The sequence below is a fragment of the Labrus bergylta genome, chromosome 2, assembly GCF_963930695.1.
Source record: "Labrus bergylta chromosome 2, fLabBer1.1, whole genome shotgun sequence".
NCBI classification, from domain to species: Eukaryota; Metazoa; Chordata; class Actinopteri; order Labriformes; family Labridae; genus Labrus; species Labrus bergylta.
The window spans coordinates 15,612,344-15,636,391 of record NC_089196.1 but is presented as its reverse complement, the minus strand read 5'-3'; the positions used below and the strand labels follow the sequence as shown (position 1 = coordinate 15,636,391).

Here is a 24,048-nt window from a genome sequence, read left to right as displayed (position 1 = left end):
TCCCTCTAAAACATGGCCCTGTAGACGACTGCCTACAACTTCACCTATGCCTTGATCCGCCCTGCATAAAACAACATAAGCTATTCTCATGCTTACTTAAGAGGATGAACAGCAGTGTCTTACTTTCACACCTTGCATTCCTGAAAGGGTTTGGCTTTGTGAAGAAATACATACTTGGATTAACCTGAAACTGCTCCACAGTGATCCCATGTCATCTATTACACCTTCGAATCACAGCAGAAAGTGAGAAATTAAGAAGTCTTTTGTGGTCAGTAGAAACAAGAGGGGGTGGGGGGGGTTAATGTTTAATGGTCACTTTTCCACTTTTTCCTTTCCCTTGAGACAAACTATTACAACAGTTGAGCATTACAAGATGTATTCCTCAATTTGAAGCAGAGTTTATCTATTTCAGATCTGCTTGTATCCATGGCAACAATAAAAAAAATACACAGTTCTGTCCATGTCTTGTGTAACTCCTGGCTCAGCTTGGAGTTTCCCTCCTAATAATCTCCAAATCAGTGCAGTGTTGGTACTGTGGTTCAGGCGGCTCCACCCAGGTGGATTGTGGGAGTCTGTTAAGCCCACTGTTTGGAAAGGTGATGACGGCTGTGTCATTAAAAATGTCAATCAGACGGGCTGGACAAGGCAGCTGTGTCTCCTCACACACAGGCACAGTCTGAGAAATGTAGCTGTAGTCACACTTGAACTCTCTCTCGATTGTCCTGTTAAGATGACAGACAAAAATGTGTCACCTTACCTCCAACTTCTCAGAACATTGTCACTCCTCTTCATGTCTTATACGCACCTGTCCTTCATGCCACTGAAGCCATTTCCAATTATTATTAACTGAGGAAGACGTTGTGGGCTCCAGTTCTTCCACAAAAGATTGTTGTAAAGGGCTTTTCCACAATGCATCAGGTAAAAGAATGTGGGCCTGGTGGCAAAATGCTTCCCCTCCTGCACATTACACAGAGACAGGAAGGTGAACTTATTTTCTTTGACTCTGAAGTGAAGTCAAAAAAGTTAGGTTTTGTTAAGGCTTCATAATTATTTAACAAGCATCTGTTATTTGCATTTGTTGATTTAAAACAAGCAGTAATGTTCCAAATGTTTGTAAATATTTCTCTTAGTGCCTTTTTTTTTTTTTTTTTTTAGTATTTTCCAAGTTATTGATCTGAGATTCTGTCAAATATGATGGGAATGTTTTCCCTTTAGGAGAAAACTCTTAGATTCCCACAAGCCGTAAGACCAACCAACAATACTGGAAGACTTATAAACCAGTCCACACTTACAGCTCTGATAATGAACAACAATATTTATATCTGTAGGACAAGTCGACTGGTCTAAAAAAACGTACTCCTCTTTAAAATAACTTTCATAATAACAGTTTACTTTATAAAAACACCTTTAGTAGTTGACAACTAACTCACCTCGTTTTCTGTGAGCACAGTCAGTCCCAGCTCTCTTAAAACATCCCTCTCTCCAGAGGAGAATACAGGGTCATAGACAGAACAGTTTTTCAGTGGAATCTATTGAGAGGACACAACATTGTTATTAGAACAGGGTCCCATGTAGGAAATGTATTCAAACATTTCCTTTACCTGTACTGAATCCAGCAGCAGCAGCAACATGGCCAGCTGGTAGCGCGCTGACACACAGGAGGAAAAGGGGCCAAGGCCATAACACACACACTCCAGCTGTTGACATGGTTCAACATCTGTGTTTGTCTGCAGCTGGTCGCTAGGTTTCTCTGTATCCTTGTTCTCAGGAGGTTTTGAGAGAAATACTGATCCTGCCACTCGCAGCTGCTCTGGAAATCAAGAAGACGAGAGAATCGCTCAGTTTGATACCTGAATTATTTCACAGGCAAAGTAAATACTTGATGTTTATCTCACCTTTCCACTCCTGACAAAATCTCTCACATCTTAGCTCGGACCTGTAAGGTTGTGATAACTTTAGTTATTACAAAAGTGATGGAAAATAAATAATATGCCGTGCAATCCTGCAAAATATACGTCTTACATTGTATCTCGTATACGTTTAATAGTTTTCCCGATGTCCAGCTGCTCCTGACAGCGTGTTGACTCATAGGTTGAATCTGATGACACGTGAAGTAACTTTGATTTCCGCGCGGCGCCTTTTCGTCGCCGGGCAACCTGCCACTCATCACCTGTGTCCGACATGCTACTATAACTGGATGTACACTAAATGTAGACTTTTAAAATACATTTCACGATTTGATAACGAAGTTCATTCCCAGGTGCCGCTTTAGTTCAGCAGAAAGAAGCGACCCGGACAATTCTGACTGTAACACCTATGTTTTCTTCCGGTGTTATGCCGAATATTACTAAAACAAATATATATTTTTTAATTATTTAATTATTTTTTCTTCGATAAATTTAAGACTCACTAGTGGAAATGTGAAAACAATAATTCAAAAAGATACACATTGTCAGAGGAACCAAATTTGTTACAACTCTAGTGGGTTTTGCGAGTACAACCGGAAGTACATCTCCTGTCGTGTGAAAAACGAATACGCTTGCTGTTCAGCCGTAGCTGGATTTTCTTTCGTTACAGCTAGAAGGAAGGTGAATATTCATCTGATACTCAGTGAAGTGGTAAAAGGTTCAAGGTGAGTTAAAAAAAAAAAAAAAAAAACTCTTTTATATATTCCCACACGCTAATAAAAGCATTTTATATTAGCCTATGATAGCTTAGCTTTAGATGGTAACTGCTAACCCGTCTTCACGTTGAGTTTTATATAGAGGGAGATCTATCCATAAAGTTGTTTACATATGTTTATTAAGAGTAACTTTGTGTTAACCTGCTCATATACCTTTACATTTGAGATTGTACTCTGTGAGTTAACCTGTTAACTTCTTATTAACTGGGCAATACAATGACTTTAAGATTAAGGCTACAAAGCATTTACAGTAGATAAAACAGGATGGACTTGGATTTAATGTTTAACAATTAAATATCAATATTTTGTACATCAAATAGCTTATTAGATTTCCTCTACAGGTAGCTTGGTTGTTATGGATATGAAAAGGTGTAGCTGATCCCTATGAGTTTTTAAACTATCCTGAAAGTTGGTGTTGTGTTTCTTGTGATATCCACAGATGTCAATGTCCCATCTATATGGGCGGAGAGGGGAGGAGGAGGAGGAAGGTGTGGAGATTGAGAGCTTTGAGGTGACAGACTGGGACCTGGCTAATGAGTTCAACCCTGAGCGCCGGAGACACAGACAGACCAAGGACCAGGCCACCTACGGCATCTGGGCTGACAAGGACTCAGACGAAGACGAGAGGCCAAGCTTTGGAGGAAAGAAGTAATGCATTGGCATATTCTTTTGCTGCTAAAATATCCCTGTAATATCAACGTTTTTACCCCCCATCTTTTCTATTGCTTGCCTGATTTTAAAATCATCTCAGCCCCACGGACAAAGTGCACATCTAACATCTAGGAGCAAGCTTGGTTTAAAAGAGAACAGAACCCTTTCTTTGTCATTCCAATAATTACTAACACTAAATGATTTTTTCTAGATCTAAAGACTACAGCGCTCCAGTGAACTTTGTGAGTGCTGGTCTGCGCAAGAGTGCAGCTGAGGAGAAAGAGCAACAGCAAAAAAGGGGAGGTGATTCTGATGAGTCCGATGATGATGGTCCTTCAGCCCCTCCGCCTCCTCGTGGTACTGCACCCAAAAAACTCCAGATGGTAAATATTGTGGTGCATTGTTTAAACCCATGGCAGTGAATTCTGTAAGCTTGTCCTGTCAAACACAAGTTTTGTTTTTATTTTGTAGGGTAATTTCAGAGGAAACCAGTCTCAGAGATTTGCAGGTGGCATACAGTCTGGTAAAGGCATTGGTAGCTGGGAGAAGCACACAAAAGGAATTGGACAAAAACTTTTGCAGAAGATGGGTTACCAACCAGGGAAAGGCCTGGGCAAGAATGCTCAAGGTGGGTTTGCCTGATGATGTTATCAGCATTTTTATAATAACATGTGTTTTACAGGAACAACGCAGGAAAACTGGAATATTTTATTCTTAGAATTGCAACTTCTTTTGCTGCAGGTATTATAAACCCCATTGAGGCAAAGCTTCGTAAAGGAAAGGGAGCAGTGGGAGCTTATGGCAATGAGCGAACCAAGCAGAGTCTTCAGGATTTCCCTGTTGTCGACTCAGAGGAAGAAGAGGAAAAGGTAGAGTGTTGCACCTTAATGTAACTTTTACTGCTGCCAAAGTGAAATTTATAACCAAGACATCAGTATATTTAACCTTTTCCAAATGTCTGCCATCTGTAGGAGTTTCAGAAGGAGCTGGGTCAGTGGCGCAAAGATGCAACAGGCCCTGGAGGAAAGAAGAAACCAAAGTACTCCTACAGGACTGTGGACGAGCTGAAGGCTAAAGGCAAGCTGGCAGTGCGCAGTACTGCAGCATCTGCTGGAGAGTTGGCACAGGTTAAGGTATGTTTGAGAAGAATGTTAACATCTCTGACTTTAGCGAAAGTCATCTGGGTGGCACTATGGCTTTAATCCTTACACATGTATTAAAATGTACTGTTAGTATTAGGCCGCAGAGGCCTTGTTAAAGTTAAATGTCATTTTACACACAGTACAGTCCTAATTCAAATGTTGTTTAATTAAAATGTAAGTATCTGGAGCTAATTTTCCATAATGTTTTCTCTAAACCATAGGTAATTGATATGACTGGAAGAGAGCAAAAGGTGTATTATAGTTACAGTCAGATGACCAACAAGCACAGTGTTCCAGATGAAGGTCCACCAAGCATGTCAACTCAGGATCAGAGGGGATCTGGCTTTGCTCTTCCTGAACTGGAACATAACCTGCAGCTCCTGATAGACCTCACGGAACAGGACATATTACAGGTATGAAATGACCATAAATATCTGCCAGTTGTCTATATGGCTATACCAATATAATGAAGGGTTTTTCTGCCCTAGGAAGTTTGTATGAATCCTTCTGCTACTTCTTCTGTTACCACATGACCTGCTGTTGATTTTGCTGTCTCATCACCTGCTCCTCTAGTCTGCCAGACGTCTGCAGCATGAAAAAGATGTAGTTGTGTCTCTGAGCCATGAGTCTCGAGCGCTGCAGAGCAGACTGGATGCAGAGCAAGATGCCATCCAGAGAATGGAGGCTGTTCTGGCGCTGGTGGAGCGTTTTCCTTCTGGAGAGATGGCACCAGGGGAGGGACCCACAGTGCAGGTACACATGCAGTAAATCCACAAAGACCCACAGCTGCCGGCCGATTTAGTATTTGCTCTGTCATCACAACCATAAAGCTAATTGTTCCGTTTTCTGCTTTTCTATCTTAAGGAGTGTGCTCGGATCTTTGAGACTTTACAAACAGACTATTATGAAGAATACAAGACAATGGGATTGGCAGACTTGGCGGTAGCTGTTGTTCAGCCCTTACTCAAAGAGAAACTTCGCTCCTGGGACCCTCTGAAGGTACGCTCTGGCAATGTTTTTTTGAGGGTACCTTTTTTCGACTTTTGCTTTAATTATTAAGGATGTAGAACAAACTTCTCAGACCTTTTTTTTATTTTAAATAATTGCAGGATAGCTCTTATTGTCTGGAAGACATCGGACAGTGGAGAGCAATACTTGAATCTAGAGACCTCCACTCCAGTGCTCCAGATTCTAACATGGACCCTTACCACAGGTCATTTTTAACACACAGACATATCAAGCCATGCACATTTGTAAATGATAAGTGTTACACTTTGTTACTCTCATTCTGTCTCCTGTTTTTGTTGATTCAGATTGTTATGGGAAGTGTGGATCCCAGTTATGCGGTCGTGTGTGTCAGGCTGGCAGCCTCGTATCGTAGGGCCAATGGTTGACTGTGTTGAAGTGTGGGCTCCTCTTCTCCCCCTGTGGATCCTCGATCACATGTTGGAGCAGCTGATCTTACCGCGGCTTCAGAGAGAGGTAAGACGAGCTCACACCATGTGACCATAAGACAGTGTTATAGTCGAGTCATTAAACTTCCAGTCTGAGTCAAGTCTAGAGTCTTAATTTTTCAATTACGAGTCAGGTCTGAGTCACCCGAAAAAAAATCAGAGTCAAGTCTTTATTACCTGAGACCAAGTCTGGTCAAGTCCACGCTACCTCAGTCTAAGTCTGATTCAAAGACGGGCTTCAGTTTTTCACATTCATTTATTGATTTAATGATAGAGAGCTGTAACTCTCTATTATCTGTGTCTTCATGTGTATACTGTACCTCGGTCCTAGAAGATGTGAGATTGTTAAAACACAGTGCAGTGCCTCATGCCTTAATGCGCATGCTGCTCCTCTTGGGGAGACGCACTGATCCTTTCTGCTGAGCTGGGATCACTGCAGGTGTTTAATACACTCAAAAATACCTGCAACCCACCCTTATTATTAATCAGAATTCAAAAGTCTACAATTCATTGATTGCATTCTATGACGCTGTTTGCCAAATCCATAGTTAAATTACTGCAATTTGCACATCACTATTCACACAAACTGTGGCTAAAGAAGACAATATGTTAACGTGTGTGCAGGGGGACATCTGTAAACTCAATTAATTGTTAGGGCCTTATTTAAATAACATAAACACTGTAGTTATCAATATGTACAAGTACTCCTTTCCATCTTCAGAGTCCAAATGCAGTAAATGCTTGTGTCCGAGTCATCAGTGCGCGAGTCAGAGTCAAGTCACAAGTTCTTAAAATCAGGGCTCAAGTCGGACTCAATCTGTGTCCTGGACATGAGTACTACAACCTGCCTTAGCCTTACTCTGATAAATACTCTGGTTTTTTATACTTTCCCATGATTAACTTTCCACATTGCTGACTGTTTTTCCTTCCTTTTCGTTTCTTTTTATGTAGGTGGATAACTGGAACCCTTTAACTGACACAGTGCCCATCCACTCCTGGATCCATCCTTGGCTGCCTCTGCTCCAATCTCGTCTAGAGCCTCTTTACCCACCAATCAGAAGTAAACTGTCCAATGCCCTACAGAGGTGGCATCCCAGTGATGCTTCAGCCCGCCTCATCCTGCAGCCGTGGAAAGATGTATTCACACCTGGTGCATGGGAGGCCTTCATGGTGAAAAACATCATCCCGAAACTGGGTATGTCTTTAGAAGTCTGTCATAACAGTTTATGTAAATACATTACCCTGCAGTCTTACCCCTCTCTGTTTTTTGCTTTTGACTCTGCCTTCTCTTTTTCTCATGACAATTTCAATTTCACTCCTCAGCTCTGTGTCTGGAAGAGCTGGTTATTAATCCTCATCAGCAGCAGATGGAGCCGTTTCACTGGGTGATGGATTGGGAGGGCATGCTGTCCCCCTCCAGCCTTGTGTCCCTGCTGGACAAAAACTTCTTCACCAAGTGGCTGCAGGTCAGTGAAAAAAATTAACATGGTAAACTGTAGATAAAAAAATACTGTAATTGAGATGCAACGTTTGTTTTGTATTCTTTGAATTCAACTAATTCACTCAATTGTCTTTTTATTGAATATAGGTCCTGTGTTCATGGTTGAGCAACAGTCCTAACTATGAAGAAATCACTAAATGGTATCTGGGTTGGAAAAGCATGTTAAGTGACGCCCTGTTGGCACAGCCGCTCATTAAAGATAAATTCAATGAAGCTTTGGACATCATGAACCGTGCAGTATCTTCAGGCATGGGTTGGTATCACAGTATAAGAAAACAAAAACATGAACTCTATAGAAAAGCATTCCTTTTTCCTCTGTACTTACTCTTGACATTTTCACAGGTGGATACATGCAACCAGGTGCGAGAGAGAATATTGCATATCTAACCCAGACAGAAAGACGAAAGGATTTCCAGTATGAAGCCATGCAGGAGCGCAGAGATGCAGAGAGTGTTGCCCACAGAGGCATCAGTGCTGGTGTGCCGACAAACTTTAAAGATCTTATCCAGACCAAGGCAGAGGAGAACAACATCGTCTTTATGCCTTTAGTGGCCAAACGGCACGAGGGCAAGCAGCTGTACACATTTGGGCGTATTGTCATCTACATAGACAGAGGGGTTGTGTTTGTGCAAGGAGAGAAGACTTGGGTGCCCACTTCTTTGCAGAGTCTGATAGATATGGCCAAGTGAGGTTGGACTGACTGCTTCCTTAGTCTGTCATGCGTAAAAAAGAATATGTTTGCTTTTCATGGAACTTCAGCTTGCTGATCCTTGTCATGTGTCTATGTACATTTTTTAAATTGTCAATACTTGAACTGTGAATAAATCATTTTGGATTAATGTGGTCTGCTGTGTTACTTTATAATTCTAATTTAACATGCAAAGATTAGAATAAAATTACTTTATTGATCCCAAACTGGGATTACAGCAACAGGTTATCCAACACACATTATGAGTAAAAAAAAAAAAAAACACCATGTTAGCAAATCTAAACATAATGTGATATTAAATACAAAGTAAATAAGCACTAAAACTATCAAAACTAAGAATGTGAATATATACAACCAGGATTTAACTAAGCATTACTAGTCTTAAATAGGAAGATTAAATGTAAATGCGCAAGAACAGAGTCGTAAATGGTTGTAAATTAAATACGAAAGATTGAATGTAAATGTGCTTAAATGTGGATATTTTTGTGAAACACACATTGCATGGCATCTCTGTCATGGAATTGGTATTTTGTATACTTTACCTTATTTTAATTAATCTTAATTTTAATCAGTCAGATTGTAGATATTATTTTGGTATTAGAAATGAACAGAATAAGTACTTCTAGTTCATGTAACGTGTTGCGGTCTTAATTTACCACCTGTATACGTCCAGGTATTTACATGTATCTTACTGTAGGTGGCAGTGTAGCTACACAAACTGTTTTTTCTTTAGTCTATCCGGTCTGAGGTTTGGCACTTCAGGGCTTCCGTAACTGGTGGTGCTTTTCGTTGAAACAAAAAGTGTCTTGTCCATGTGCATTTGCCCACTTAATTATCATTTAATTCGTGTTTTGGCATCACAGAGGTAAGTGGATATTTATCAATATATAAAATAATGTTCCATGTATTTATTTTTGTCACGTTTCCGATTGGAAACCTTGTTAACCGAAAGGTTACGCTTGTTAGCCATTGAGCTAATCACAGAGCTACATTGTTAGCAATATGAAACACTGCTGGTACGTAGCAAACGTATCTGCAGATGTCGAAACATTGCTTAATGTTTTCTTGTTGCCTTCAATTCATAATGTCCTGTGTTTATACAGCCAGGCATGTCGTCAGATGCTTTGAAGAAGCGGAAGTCAAAGGTTGTCCGCAGTGAAGGAGGAACCCCAGAGATGAAGCGAGGTCGCGGAGATGGAGAGCAACACGTAAGAGACTGGAGGGACAGGTTCAGGAACACCAGGAAAACTGAGGGACAGGTTCAGGAAAACCAGGAAAACTGAGGGACAGGTTCAGGAAAACCAGGAAAACTGAGGGACAGGTTCAGGAACACCAGGAAAACTGAGGGACAGGTTCAGGAAAACCAGGAAAACTGAGGGACAGTAGTGGGCTACAGTTTACTCAAAGACCACCAATAGGAGGCAGTCTAAGGTCCAGAAAACCTGGAGCTGAAATTCTATCTACTTGACATTTCTAAATCACATTACATATATCACACAATGTCCAAGTTATTAATTTATTTGCTATTCACTAAAACAGCATAAGCCTGGTTAGTGTGCTGTGTTATTGACTTATTTGATGATTACAGTTCAACTGTATTGTAACTTTACGGATGTGAGTGTACAATATGTTTATATACATAGTGTTACTGTTTCCCCCTTTCATTAAATTAGGACTAACGTTACAAAAAGTGTTATCGTGGTTTAATAATAGTGATTGGTATGAAGGCAAGTGGCAAGTCACATTTCTAGTCGATAAGAAACAACAGCCTACCTTTTTGAAGCATAATGCTCTTACTGGAGTCGTCCATGGTTTGATATATACTGTGAATACTGATTCATTTTTTGTATTTGTTTTCCATCCAGGATGCCCGTGTGTACAGCGAGGACGTTGAGCTGGAGGCCAGGGACCCTGGGCAGGATTACCTACAGTACAAAGAGTCATGTGAGAGTTTGGCCACACTTATGAGTGAGATCCAGACTCTTAAAGCCAACGGAGCCAAGGATGGGGTAAGAAGCATACTATTAAGATACACAACTACACAACTTTGCCATCAATGATGGGTACTGAAAACCAGTTTTCAGTCCAGTTAAGCTGATGGACAAATAGCGCTTCTGTTGGTATTAACTTGAACTGTCCCTCATATTAAATGTTGGACTTTCCATAAACGAAAGCTGTCAGAAAAACAGTGGACTTGTCATTGCAATACAGTTGGCTTTTTTTCTCTCTTGTTGAGTCTGATAAAGTAGTTTGAACTAACAAGTTGCATCTTGCTATTCCTGTAGACTTAATTTTAGATTAGAATGATGGAAGGAGAGACTGGTAGACTGTTAAATATAAAAAGCCTAATTAAATAAAAACATGGTAAAACCATAGGAGTTTGTATTCTACCATAAGAGGTTTTTATTTATTTGATTATTTCATTCAAAACAATACAAACATAAATCTTAAAAGGAGCAGAAAGAAGAATAATCTTATATAATCTGCCCCTCTTTCAGAAGACATAAATTAACATCATTCAATGTGCATCATTTAATTAGAGAAATCTAGAAATATGATTCCAGGACTTTCTGTTGAAACAGAGTCGTACTGAACCGTGACCCCAAAAACGAGGGGACCATACGTCCCTCCTGTAAATGTGACGATTGTGGTGCTAATACGTCCATGTCTCGTTATAAACTGTAGCGTCTGATGTTGCTGTTATATCTTTACTGCAGCTGTGGTAGTCGTGACGCGAGAAACATCCAATTTGTTTGGGTGTGTTGATAAGGGGAACGGAGCTAAAATGAGCAGATTAAGTTGTTCGATACAAACTCAAATAAGTGAGATAACAAAGCACAATTAATATATACCAACCTAATATTAACATATAAGATCGTCACTTGTAAAAAACAAAGGTTACCTTGTCTATTTGCCTAGAGGCTTTTTAGAAATCAAGCTACTCGATTGATTCATGGAATCGTTTCAGCCCTAATCCTAACAATACCCATCTTTAATGGTATATACAATTTTACTGTGTTGTGTTGATAAATCTAATGAATTGTATATTTCCCTGAGTTATTTTGGTGTCTTTATCTTTATAATGAAGTCTAACCTGTTATATCCGTTCTCAGTGTGCTGAGGTCGAGCAGAAACGCATGCAGAGTTGCATCCACTTCATGAACCTGAAGAAACTCAACCGTCTGGCTCACATGAGACTGAAAAAAGGCAGAGACCAGACACACGAGGTAACTCCAATAGAACTCTCAAGTGTTGTAAAAAGTAACCAAATATATAGAAATAACAAATCGAGTTAAGTTCAGTCTTCCATTTATTGTCTGAAAAAGTGCTGCCTTAGCTCTTTTTTTTTATGCTGATTAGAAAAGGCAAGCTGAGCTCCAAGCACTTTGTTTCTACTTTTAACACCTCACTGCTGTATCTGCCTCTGTCAGCAAAGAAAACGTACACACCCCTGGATTGGTTTTTGTTTCGAATATATGGATCCTGCATCAAATCCTTTTTATTGAACTGTATTTTTTATTGCTTCCTGGTTGTAATTCCCTTAGGAATATTTTGTGGCATGTATTGATTGCAGAGTTAATGGGTTTATGTTTGCAAACCAGCCTTAATTCCTCCCTTTTGTTCTTCAGGCAAAGCAGAGAGTGGACGTGCTGCACCTTCAGTTACAAAACCTGCTGTATGAAGTTATGCATCTTCAAAAGGAGATCAGCAAGTGTCTGGAATTCAAGTTCGTACAAAATATTTCATTTAGTTTAAACACAATTAAAAAATAAAATGAGCTCACAGCTCATTAAAATGAGTTGTCTTTCACATGTTGATGGATAAGACAGTTATAGCAACACCTTGACATAGTACCAGTATGTCCCTTTTTTCTCATTGACACAGTTTTATGGACGTTTATTTTATTAAGTGAAATTACACAACCTAACAAGTACTGAAAGTGTTTCAGGGCTCCAGAGACCAAAATTTTTAAGAGTGCGACTAACATTTTTCTAGGTCGCACTGGTGCACCTGATGCTGCCCGGGTGAAAACATAGATTTCTTTCGCAAGCGCATCATCTCTCTGTGTTCTCCTGTGACTGAACTCACACTCATAGTAGGGTCATATCGCAGTCTAAACCGCGAGACAGAGCTAGGGCGGGTCTTTGCCACTGATTGACTGTGGTCCTGCTCAGTGCTTTAAGTTGTGTGTGTTTAAAAATTGCGAGCGACCTGAGCGCCAGAGTAGCCCAACTGAAACGGAAAAAGAAAATAAATGCAACAAAACGAGGGAAAATTAAGAGAGGTAGAAACATTAAGAAAACTAAGCCTATGGCTGGTTGTAACACTAGGCTTAGTTTTCCATCCATCACCACTTCTGAGAGTCCATCCAGCCAAGACACGGAGCCCTCGGTCCTCACATCCAGACTAAGTGTAGGTTGCAGACATCAGCATTGAGCCTGATGATAGACTTATTTTAATAATAATAATAATAACTGATTTTAATCACAGATGGTTCATTTTTAGGTCACCCAGAGGTGAACGTGTTGTGTTGATCACTTAAATGTTTCAGCGCGACCTCACTTCTAAATGCAGTAGCCTGCTGTTGCGCCTTTATCACCAGCTTTCATCAGACCGTAAAAATATAACTATTACTGAACATTTCATTCTTGTCCAAAAACGATATCATGCATAGGCTGCCCAATCATACAGAGGGCCGCTGGTTTAACCGTGGAGCAGCGCTAAAATGCTTCCTCAAATTGTGCACGGAGATGGACACAGATTCATGGCGCATAAAAAGTCAGTGACAGAGTTAGATTACGATATTGCGGACACGTTGAAGAACGGACTGCCAGACTCATATCAAAAGTTGTTTAACTGAGTTTACTTAGTTGAAGAACGTGCACTCCACACGGAGCAGATCAGACTGCAGTGCGCAACGCTGAAGGATCAATTCAAGTCTGTTGATTTGTTAAATGTAAATTCTGGTTGGTGTTTTTTGTTTTGGATTTTGAAAATTTCAAAAAAAATCAGAGAATCGAAAAAGACCAAGTACTTTGAGTTTTCTGTTGTATCACTACACTGATTTACACAAGTCACAATGAAAAATTTGGGTGCACCTAAATTCTGTGCTTGTGCACCTAAAAATAAAAGTTAGTTAGTGTGGAGCCCTGTGTTTAGTTGTGAGGTGTTAAATTTCCCTACACATTTAAAAATGGCAAGCATCTATCATTCATTAACACTATTCATGCATATCTTTTCATACTCAAAGTACATCTCCATATGCTTAATTAACCTGATTGCTTCCTGTTGCAGGTCTAAGCACGAGGAGATAGATTTGGTGTCTGAGGAAGAGTTTTACCAGGAGGCTCCAGAGCACATATCCATGCCTTACGTCACAAAAACTGATCCCCATCAGCTCACACTGGCACGACTGGACTGGGAGCTCGAACAGAGGAAGAGGTAGCAGACTTGCACAGTGCATTAATAACACAATCTGATCACAAAACAGTCTTGATGATTTATTTTTTTGGGAAGCAGATTGCATGTATTAAGCATTTGTGTTTGGACTAAGGTTGGCTGAGCAATACAAGGAGTCACAGTCGACGAAGGAGAAGATCCAGAAGAGCATCGAGGTGAAAAAAGAACATCTGACAAGCCTGCAGCCTGGACTCAATGCTATCATGCAGGTACAGAATAATGACTGTTTGGTTACCATATTGTAAAGGCTGTTAGTCTCAGCAACTTCATTCACAATTTATGACATTTTAAATATATTTGCAAGTTGATTTAAGAGAGAAGTGTTCTACAGAGCCCAATAACTTTTTTGGATTTGATTGAGGTAAAGGTCTTAACAGCTGTGATTGCACCTGTATTGATCTTGAAATTATTATTTGCGCTCCTTCTTCTCTCACAGGCCTCTCTGCCGGTGCAGAAGTATCTGTCCATGCCTTTTGAACAGACTCAGAAACAAACAGAGGTCGCTCGCCACCTGCCTCCACCTCTCTACGTTCTATTTGTTCAAGCTAATGCCTATGGCCAGGCCTGTGGTAAGTGAAGAACATACTATTTGTTTCATAATATAAGTTTTTCAGAGATTTTCTGAATGGGATGGCAGCTGTAATTGTTAATGCTGCAATTATTTTTGTTTCCTTTATAGACAAGAACCTGAGTGTCTCAATCATCGGAGATGTGGATGAGGCCAAGGCCCTGTCCAAACCTCCAGATGATTCCCAAGGTACGAAATCTGGTGTTTGTTTTGTTTAATTTTTCAAGATTTCATAATTTTGAGAAATTCATCCTCAACAACCAAGTGTTAAATGATGCTCTGTTTTCTTCCAGATGATGAGAGTGACTCTGATGCAGAGGAGGAGCAAGAGAAAACAGTGAGTCTCAGGCCTTACATTCTCGCTCTCTCTCTCGCTCTCTCTCTCGCTCTCTCTCTGACATTTACACTCAAGTCATAGAGTTCAGCGATTTCTTGACATACCGGGCTGTGCAGCGGAAACACAAATTTAATCCCTGGAGCCTTAGCTGTCTAACTTTGTGGTCTGATGGGTTGGAGTGCAGTTATTGATCCCTTTCTGCATCTGAGGACGAATGCCAATTCTCCTAGAATGGCTGGGTGACTGTAACCGGAGCGCTTGTCCTGCATGCTCGCTCAGCAGCACCAATCCAGTGCTTGTTATTGTTGTCGGACTTTGTGTTCAATCTTCTTTATACTTGGGAATATATGTTTTGTGTTTTGAACTTGTATATAACAGTACATCATAATACAGTCTTTTCTTTGTAAATAAATGAAGCAGCCTCCTCCATCTAGCTGTTACAGCAGAAGGCTAAAAAGCCAGACATGGTAATTGACTATCATATTTCTCTTGTGAACAGCTGGAATATGATGCTAATGCTTTTTTTTCCAATTTATTTGATGTGCCACAATGTCAAACATGCATTTTGTTTTGCTTCTCTTTTCATTTCCTTTTTTGTGTTTGTTTTTTTTGCCTGTGTGACAGAAGAGGAGAAGGCCGACTACAGGAGGCCAGCTGGACGACAAAAGACGAGAGATGCTGAAGAGGCACCCTCTGTCCCTCTGCTTAGACCTCAAGTGTAAAGGTAACAGTGTTTACATTCTTAGTGATTAAAACGTTTCATGTCTGCACATAAAAGCTATTTATTTTGTGCACCCAGACACACTCCTTCTCTCTAAAGTAAAAGTCAGACTGGGTAATGTAACTTTAGCTGCACTGAATATGATGGTAACTGTAGACCACCGACATACTGTACATAGGACATCCAAGAAAGGATGAGTGACCCACTCTGCTTCGATGTCATGACACCACTTGACCCTCTTGTTCCCTCTGCTGGTGGCAAAAGGAATAGTGACAGACAAAAGGGAGATCTGCATTGCAGGCGTAACTCTTCCTAAAGGGGGAGGAGGGAGAGAGATGTTTGCAGCACTGTAGGTCTGCAGCAGCTACCACATGCTGTAAGCACATTTTCTCATCTGTAACTTGTGCTTTTATTTCCTCTTCCTCCCCCTCTCCCCTGTTATCTTCACTGCTATAGTGTTCAGTTTACTGCAGTAAAAGCAAAAACAGCAGTGTCTGTACCTGTGAGTGACAGGGTGTCTCTGTGTTCACTGTGACTGCAGACAGTGAAGCTTGAAAGACCACCATCAGCATAGTATGTATCCCCTGGGTGCTGCTAGCTACCGTCGTGACCACACCTCGTTATTGCTCTCTGAGTAGAGTAAACCCTAGGGGACGTTTAATGTGAGGATTAATTAAAAGAGAGAGGTAGTATTGATATAGTTCATCACCGTGTGGTATCCATCATGTCTCCACAGATGGCAGCATCCTCCATCTCTACTTCTTCTACCTCATGAATCTGAACATCATGACTGTCAAGACCAAGGTCTCCACCTCCTCAGACCTGAACACAGCCATCAGTGCAGGGTGCGTATGGATCTCAACACCTGTCTACCTCTTTTTGTCTGAAAGAAAAGTCTAATTATGGCTTCTTTTGCAGGGACCTGCTGAAATCTGACACTCTGCTCAGCTGCCTCTACACCAGCGACCTTGGGCGAGACACTCCCAACCCAGCTAATCGCTACCAGTTTGATAAAGTCGGGTGAGTGTTTGAATTAAAGTAAAGAAGATGCAGTGTTTCCTGTCACATTTAATGTATTTCATAAAATTCCAGCTGAATTAATTCATAATTTCCCTTAAGGATTGTTTCCTTTGCCGATTATTTGGAGGAGCTCGGTCACCCCTACAAGTGGGTGCAGAGTCTGGGAGGACTCAATTTTCCCGATGATGCTTCAGAGGTGTGTATAAAGTTATGTATTATCCCAGTTGAGCTTATTCCTGTGTGTTATAGCTCCATCATGTGTGTTGATGTTTATAATTATCCAGGGCGTGTGTGCTGGCAGTTCACTGAGTGCCAGTCAAATGGAGAGCACCATGAAGCTGCTGAGGGGACGGTTGCAGTCCCGTTTGGCCTTGCAAAAACAGTTTGCCTCTTTAGGTACAGGATATTTTAACAACCACACATTCAGTACTACTTTGTAAAATGTTATCATGTCTAAGATTTTCTTTTGTGCTTATGTCCTCAGAGCACAGCATCATCCCGGTGTCCAGTGAGTGTCAGCACCTCTTCCCTGCCAAGATCATCTCCCATTTAGCTCACTGGAACACCATCACCTATGAGGAGTACATGGTATACTTACATGAACTTCATTTAAATCATCTGTTCCAAAATACACCTCTTACAACACAGATGTCATGATACTATTTGTCTGTATTTATAGACTATGCCGTATACACGTCATGTGACTGATGCTGGGCTCGCAAAGGAGACTGACCTCTACTTCATGAGTGTGGTGGAGAGGGGCACAGGTAAATACTAGCTATCACTGATGAGTGAATTAGAAATTTTTTTGACTCATTTCATTTGTGAAAACCAACTCCTTGATCTTTTCCTTCCTCAGCTCGTCTAAAGGCCGCTGTGGTGCTGAGTCCCCGTTACCCAGAAATCTCCCCCCTCTTCTCCCTCTCTCTCAGCTGGAAGGGGGAGCGCAGTGGAAGCACTGATGACAACCTCCGAGTATGAACCTTTTTTTTTTTTCATTGATCACTTGTCTTCCAAGAGCTTGTCCTGTGTTTTTGTGAAAGCTCTCTTGATGTCTTTTGACATGAATCATCTGCTCCTTTTTTTAGGCCATGGAGAGCGAGGTCAATGTGTTCAAAAATGAACTGCAGGGACCACGGCCAGGCCACCAGCTCCTGACCAATCAGATTTCCCGCTTGTGTGTCTGCCTGGATGTGTATTTGGAGACTGAAGGACAAGATGATGGCGTGGAGGGGCCCCGAGAGTTTCCCAGAGAGAAGATGTGCCTACGTACTGTCAGGTACACAGTCATTAGAATCAATTATTTAACTCTATACAAACTTCTGCTCATAAACACTAATTAACTGTCGGGACAAATTGACTGTTTCTCTGACGTCTCGCTTTCTTTCTCAGGGGCCCAAATCGACTGAAGCCGTTCAAGTACAACCATCCTCAGGGCTTCTTCAGCCACCGTTAATCCTGTTTCCATGTGTCTGTACTTTACAACTCAATCTCCCTCTAATGTACCTTTGTGACTCTTTTCTTCTAAAGTGTCTTTTTTAAAGTCTTCATTACAAATTGAAAATAAACCGTTATATTCTTGAATGAGTGTGTATCTGGTCTTTTTAAAAGTGTTTCATCCATGATTTGTTTTCCTGCTCAGCTCCTCTGTCTCCCTCTTCTACCCTCACCTCTCTCTGTGCTGCTCTATTTATAGGTGCAGTCTGCTCTCCCTGATTACTATGCCACTGTGGTTCAGTGCAACAGTGAGCTGAGTCATTTACCCAGAGAATTTTGTTGAAGAATATAATATCTGGTTTATTGTTTAGCCTTTGACCTTTATTTTTTCATCCTGGATGCTGTGATGAGAGAGAAACATTTCCCCCCCTGGGATACTGATGTCATTTACTTTTAAGTAATGATCAGCTTGCAGCTTTCAAAATAAGTGTTTCACAAAAACATCATTCTGATTTTTGTTGCATATTGGAGACTGAATCTAACAGAATTCAACCTGATCCAGCCATGAATACTTCTTGATTAGGCTGAATGGATAACCAGAATATAATGTATGTTTCTAGGAGAAAAAGGTAAATATATCAGATGTTTACCATTTCATTTATAAAGGACAAAAATGATATGCCTAAAAAAACTGGTGAGTAATGCTGTTGGTAAATCAAAGAGCTAATTGGCAAGAGCAAAATAACCTTCCTTCCCTCTGCTGTGATCCATGCAGTGGCCATGGATCCTTTTAAAAGAAAGCCATCCATCAGATTGGATGAGATTGCATTTGAAGGAGAGACTGATGACTGAAGAGAAAGCCTCCCAATGTCAGCCAAAGTGGGTCCAATGTCAGTGACATTAAAAGTGTTTTTTAACATCATCAATTGAACTGTTTGCTCTTCAGTTTTATAGACGAAATGTAAGAAGCATTTCTCACCTGACGCTGAACTCATTAAAGGAAAAGATCAACACCTGATCTGTAGAAGTCTATGAATAGCTCAAATACTGCTATGAGTCATCACATTGTTGCAGAATTAAAGTCTTGAGCCTACACGTGATCAGTGTAATGCATAATTGGTCATAAAGGTAATTATTAAATTAAAGTAATGGGAAAATTAGGAAGCATTAAAGAATTGTAAAACAAAAAGGGTATTGTGTGGGACCTTTTCTTTTTCTAGAGAGTCATATCAGGAAAAGGAAAATGTAAAAGTGAGTATTCTGTGCATGCGAGCAACTCTGATCCTGATTTATACATGAGTGTGGACTCTGGGACGTGAGCAAGGGTGCGGTGGCTGTTTTGGGTGAGTACAGCTTGCTCTACTCAGCCGCAATGCAGTGCAGCATTTACCTTTCAGCCTCATACCTCTGGAGGACTCGTCTCAAAACATGAATCTTCACTTAAAACATGCAGTCGATGTTTTCTTTTGTATTGTACACAGACTGAGAAAAGCGTTTGAGTTTGATATTTATATTCTTTATTTATCAGTTTCATATTGCATATTCTCAGTAGTTATACATAGCACAGTCATCATTGTCCTAGCATTGCAGACCAGAGGAGTGAGATGCTGCAGCTCACCTGTCAGGAGAAGCTGCATTTTAAGGTGTGCGACAAGCAAAATTCAAGTCTTTCTAACTCGTGTATCAGTAAATATAATAGACATTTGTATCTGTTAAATATACATTTTTATATATAATATTTGTCACAATCTTTAGCTTGACATTATTTTGACATCTACCCTTGAAGGCTTCTGTAGATACAGCAGGCCTCTACCGTCCCCGTCAGCGGGATTCAGTTTAAATGCACTTGTTATTGATTAAGGGCAGTTGTCACATTCAGATGAAGAGTTAGGAGCATTCTGCATTCACTACAGTCATACATCAGAAGCATAGGGGGAGGGGGTGTAGTGGCCATACTTAAGGAGCAAGGGATTATTTGCTACAGAAATCACTATTGCTTACATACCATCGCCTGCTTTGCTTTTGGTCATTTCTCTGCCTTTTCTCCTGCTCAGCATTCATAGTTCTTTGGCATCTCCTCTTCTGGTGCCTTGAAAGCAGCATGTTCATCTTATTTCTTGACTTTCTCCTCCTTGCTCTCCTTGGACTCAGTGCTAGACGATTTCTCAGCTTTCCCTTCGTCCTTTGTCTCCTTACTCTCCTCTTTACTAGCCTCCTTCTTCTCCTCTGGCTTCTTCTCCTCTGGCTTCTTCTCCTCTTTCTTGCTCTCCGCTTTCACAGGTTCCGCTGTAGGCACGGCCTTCTCCTCTGACTTCTTCTCCTCCTTCTTGCTGCTCTCTGTTGCCTCAGGCTGGGGTTTAGAAGTAGGCTTTACCTCTGGCTTGGCCTCTGATTTAGGAGCAGAGGGTTTCTCCTCCTTGGCGGGGGGAGCGCTATCTTTCGGCTCAGACTTGGGGGAAGGTTTTTCCTCTGCAGGCTTGCTTGGAGTGACAGGTTTTGTACTGTCGTCAGCCTTTGTGTCTTTTTTAATATCAGGTTTTTCTGACTTCTCCGGTTCTTTCTCCTTGGGCTCTTGTTTCTTCTCCTCCTTCACAGGTTGCTCTTTCTCCTTCTTTTCCTCACTGACAGGCTCTTTCTTCTCCTCTTTCTTCTCCTCTTTCTTCTCCTCTTTCTTCTCCTCTTTCAGGGTGTCTTTGGCAGCAGCAGGCTTGGCCATTTCCTTTACTGGAGACTTTGGTTCAGGGGTCTTGGGGCGAGGAGATTTAGATTCAGGTGATTTGGACGGAGGTGACTTTGCTGCAGGTGACTTTGACTCATCTGCTGACGGAGATTTGGTTGCAGGCGATTTAGCGGGTGATTTGGGAATAGGGGATTTGGCTGCTGGTGATTTAGATTCTGGTGATTTTTGTGGGGATTCGACAGCAGGAGATTTAGGCTGAGGTGATTTTGAAGGAGGGGATGCACCTTTTTCTGGAGATTTTGATTTGTCTTCCGCTTCCTCACCTGCTTCCTCACCTGCTTCCTCACCTGCTTCCTCACCTGCTTCCTCTTTATTTTCCCCTTCCTCCTCCTCCGCTCCCTTTTCTTCCTCCTTCTCTTCTTCTCCCTCCTCCTTATTTTCTCCTTCTTCACCCTCTCCCGCCTCGTCTTTGGTTTCCTCACCTTCCTCCTCCTCTTCCTTCTCTTCCTCCTCTTCCTCATCGTCTGCCTCCTCTGTCACCTCCGTCACCTGGGTCTCATCTGTCTGTTCCTCCACAATGACGGTGTCTGAGATCTCCTCTCCTTTCACTTTGAAGTGGCTAGAGAATCTGCCTTCCAGGTAAGAGAACGGACTACCTCCTGATACGAAGCGGTTCTCCTCCCCCTCCAATAATTTCCTGTTGTTTTAAAACAAGAGATGCTGTCAGTGAAAACATCAATACGTTTTGACATAAAGAAGCTATATGTTAAATATAATTATGTGCTTTTAACCATGTCTAACCTATAAGCAGCAATTTCAATATCCAGAGCCATCTTGACATTCAGCAGCTCCTGATAGTCTCTCAGCTGACTCGCCATCTCCCATTTAGTCGTTTTCAGCTCATTGTCCAGTTGATTGATCGTTTCCTGCAAAATAAATAGATGTTGACCTACAAGTCAGAAGTCCTGCTGATGTAAAGACATGAATGTGTATGAGAATAATGAGGTTGTTGTGTGAATATCCTGCCTGTAGAGAGTTGAGGTCATCATGGTGTCTGTCTTCACTCTCCATGCGCTGCCTATCCAGGGACTCTTTGGTTCCTCTGAGAGTCTCCAGCTCGATGGTGCGGCTCTGGAGCTGACGGCGGTACTCTCCGATCTCCTCCTGAGACCCACGGATTGCATCCTGGTTTGACCTCGCAGCATCGGACAGACGGTCCATGCGCACTGCAGCAAAGCAAGCAAAAGCAATCACACAAATTAGAAATCCAACTTGCTGTGTCACACATTGTCTGGCCTCTGTTTTAATATAGTCTTACTTGAGATGCATATACTGAAGTAAAAAAAAAAGTACAGTTTTGTCTTCACTGTCTTAAATCTTTTGACCGGTTCGTTGTCCACAGGGCTTCAGAGAGCAGGCAATCACCACTGGAAGCCCCGCTAACCTTGACAGTGTCCATCTGTCAGTCAGAGGTCTGACTCAGCTCGCTGCCCAATAAAAGCATGAATGAGCCACACTGCTGCAGTCAGCTTGACAGCACACAGAAGGTCACTCTGTCGGCACCTTTGGCTGCTTGGTAAGTCACTTTGCAGCAGTACCGTACGAGTCAATCTATAGCTCATTAAGTTCTGTTACATGCAACTAAACAGCTGCATAGCTGCACCTGCACAGCTAAACCCCTTCTTGGCCTTCAAAGCTGTCAATAGTGTGTTTGTGTAGAGCACCATGGTCAGCAGCTCTTGGCCATACTTGAGAAGAAGAATCTCCTAGAGGGTTAAAACAATATGAGGTCTCAGTTACTGCCTGGCTTCGGAAAAGTCAACACATTATATCTGCATCCAAGTGTCTTTTTTTTTTTTTTTTTTTTTTACCCCAGTCACGACAGGACAGCAATAAATGCATGAAACCAGTGAAGAAGCATTTGTTAATCAGACTTTTCTGCCCACCACAAACAGTGACCTTGAAACGTTTTTTTGTTTCTGTTTGTTTGTTTGTTTGTTTGTTGCGTTTCAGGGTTAGAGCCACAAATAGGCGAAGCAAAGACACAGCAACAGTTCCCCACGGAGAAAGTGAAAAATAATAAGGATTTTCTCAGTGTGCCATCTCTTTCCTATAGTGCTGGCTTTAACTGAAAGTCACCTTTCTGCGAAAACAATGCAGTGATATAGTTGAACATTCTCAGTATATTTTGCTTCTTGTACGTTTTTATTGCAGTCATCTAGCTCAAAAGTTATAGAGTTTAAGTTATCGCATCAGAAAGGGCAAATCTCAGGAGAGGTGTGACTTTACATTTCAGCACCCTGGACAGAGATCACTCCCATCGTCGCAAAGAAAGCAAACCGAACGCGGACATTTCACAGTGATTAAAAACTAGAATATTTGACAGACTAGTTTGACTTTACTCACCCTTGAACCATTCTTCTGCGTGCGTTGAGCTCTTGTTTGTGTGAGTGTCCAGCTGTGTGCGGATCTCTCGCAGTGCCGCGGTGACGTCCGTCTTGAGCGAGTCTCGCATATCAAAGCTCACCTGTGCCCCCTGAATCTGCGCGAGGAGCTCTGCCACTTCTTCCTCGTGGTTTTTCTTCAGAAACGCGTCCTCCTCCTCCAGGGCACGCAGCTTCTTGTCCAGCTCCAGTCGCGCCAGTCGGCACTCCTCCACATACTTCTTCATGGTGCGAGCGGCAGCCTCCAGCTCTTCCCGGTTCCGCGCCTCGTCCTCCAGCCTTGCCCGCAGGTGCTGTATGTCCTCCTCCAGGTGCTCGTGCTCCAGAGCTACGCAGGCCTTCTCCCCTGTAAGTTGCTGTAGGAGACCCCTCAGGTCCCCCAGCTCACGCTCGTAGTGCTCCCCAACTGAGGTGCGCCCGGCCTGGTTCTGCCGCAGAGCCGCCGCTTCTGCTTCCAGGTTGCGGTTGTGCATCTCCAGGTTGCGCACCTTTTCGATGTATCCGGCGAACCGGTCGTTCAGGGTCTGCAGGATCTCCTTCTCGTTCCTCCTCGTCATGTCACCGTTAAAGGTCTCAAGGCTGTCGACGGAGGGCGGCTGGCTGTAGATGAGGCGGCGGCGCTGGGAGTGGAAGCCGCTGGAGGACACGGAGGCGGGCCGAGCCTTGCGGTACGAGCCCGGGCCGAAGAGGTGATGCTCCATGAAACTCATGCTGAGCGGACTGGAGGAGGACTGACTGCAGCAGGAGGGGGAGTGCTGGCTTTTATAGGAGGGAGGGAAAAGTCACTCGTCAGCACCAGCTCACACTCTGTTTAAAGAGATATCTTTGCTTCACAAAAGTACTGGCTCCGCAGAAATAGCCGTTTCACCATTATCAGAGGGACTTTTTCCCCTTTTTCTTTATTTTACTGTAACAGTAAATGAGGCATATTGTAGCCCAAAGCATTACCTTTGCAATGGAAGTATGGTGTTTATGACATATTGAAGCATCGCTTATTAATAAGGTTATGCATAGAACGTGGGGATGATAGGCTATTACCTGTTTTTCTAATTTCAAGGCATGAGCAATGTTAGGAATTATTGTTTGTAGTATAGGTTGCAATAGTTCTGCAAAAATATATTTCTGTTAAATAGTTGAAAGAAAAATTGTTTAAAATAAGTTCAACATATATTTATATATATATATTTTAAAGATATGCTGAGGCTAATGTGTGTGGGAAGGGATTGTGAGGATGTGCAGTG

General features: G+C 41.9%; 4 protein-coding genes across 4 annotated transcripts; 2 read left to right on the top strand and 2 right to left on the bottom strand.

Moving 5' to 3' along the window:
- Positions 1 to 287: 287 nt before the first annotated feature.
- On the bottom strand, positions 288 to 2,321 carry srrd (SRR1 domain containing). Its single transcript, XM_020649923.3, has 6 exons — positions 2,023 to 2,321; positions 1,896 to 1,936; positions 1,602 to 1,810; positions 1,431 to 1,529; positions 806 to 957; positions 288 to 722 (listed from the first exon to the last, which is right to left on the bottom strand). The coding sequence occupies exons 1-6, from the start codon at positions 2,181 to 2,183 to the stop codon at positions 482 to 484; spliced, it is 903 nt and encodes a 300-aa protein (XP_020505579.2). The 5' UTR covers positions 2,184 to 2,321; the 3' UTR covers positions 288 to 481.
- Positions 2,322 to 2,487: 166 nt separating this feature from the next.
- tfip11 (tuftelin interacting protein 11) lies at positions 2,488 to 8,270 on the top strand. The gene is made up of 15 exons (XM_020649894.3): positions 2,488 to 2,632; positions 3,123 to 3,331; positions 3,546 to 3,717; positions 3,806 to 3,962; positions 4,076 to 4,203; positions 4,306 to 4,467; positions 4,698 to 4,889; positions 5,050 to 5,229; positions 5,341 to 5,475; positions 5,586 to 5,689; positions 5,790 to 5,958; positions 6,882 to 7,125; positions 7,254 to 7,396; positions 7,519 to 7,684; positions 7,774 to 8,270. Exons 2-15 carry the CDS (start codon positions 3,123 to 3,125, stop codon positions 8,118 to 8,120), a joined length of 2,508 nt encoding a protein of 835 aa, XP_020505550.1. The 5' UTR covers positions 2,488 to 2,632; the 3' UTR covers positions 8,121 to 8,270.
- A 613-nt stretch (positions 8,271 to 8,883) lies between these two features.
- Positions 8,884 to 17,830, top strand: thoc5 (THO complex 5). The gene is made up of 20 exons (XM_020649870.3): positions 8,884 to 9,005; positions 9,244 to 9,348; positions 10,006 to 10,149; positions 11,254 to 11,367; positions 11,770 to 11,867; positions 13,436 to 13,582; positions 13,695 to 13,809; positions 14,037 to 14,169; positions 14,280 to 14,357; positions 14,462 to 14,505; positions 15,130 to 15,229; positions 15,963 to 16,071; positions 16,145 to 16,246; positions 16,346 to 16,442; positions 16,531 to 16,642; positions 16,731 to 16,834; positions 16,926 to 17,013; positions 17,106 to 17,221; positions 17,335 to 17,525; positions 17,639 to 17,830. Exons 2-20 carry the CDS (start codon positions 9,250 to 9,252, stop codon positions 17,700 to 17,702), a joined length of 2,055 nt encoding a protein of 684 aa, XP_020505526.2. The 5' UTR covers positions 8,884 to 9,005; positions 9,244 to 9,249; the 3' UTR covers positions 17,703 to 17,830.
- Positions 17,831 to 19,183: 1,353 nt separating this feature from the next.
- Positions 19,184 to 23,656, bottom strand: LOC109996000 (neurofilament medium polypeptide). Its single transcript, XM_020649929.3, has 4 exons — positions 22,770 to 23,656; positions 21,390 to 21,589; positions 21,165 to 21,289; positions 19,184 to 21,060 (listed from the first exon to the last, which is right to left on the bottom strand). Exons 1-4 carry the CDS (start codon positions 23,515 to 23,517, stop codon positions 19,794 to 19,796), a joined length of 2,340 nt encoding a protein of 779 aa, XP_020505585.2. The 5' UTR covers positions 23,518 to 23,656; the 3' UTR covers positions 19,184 to 19,793.
- Between the last annotated feature and the right edge of the window lie 392 nt (positions 23,657 to 24,048).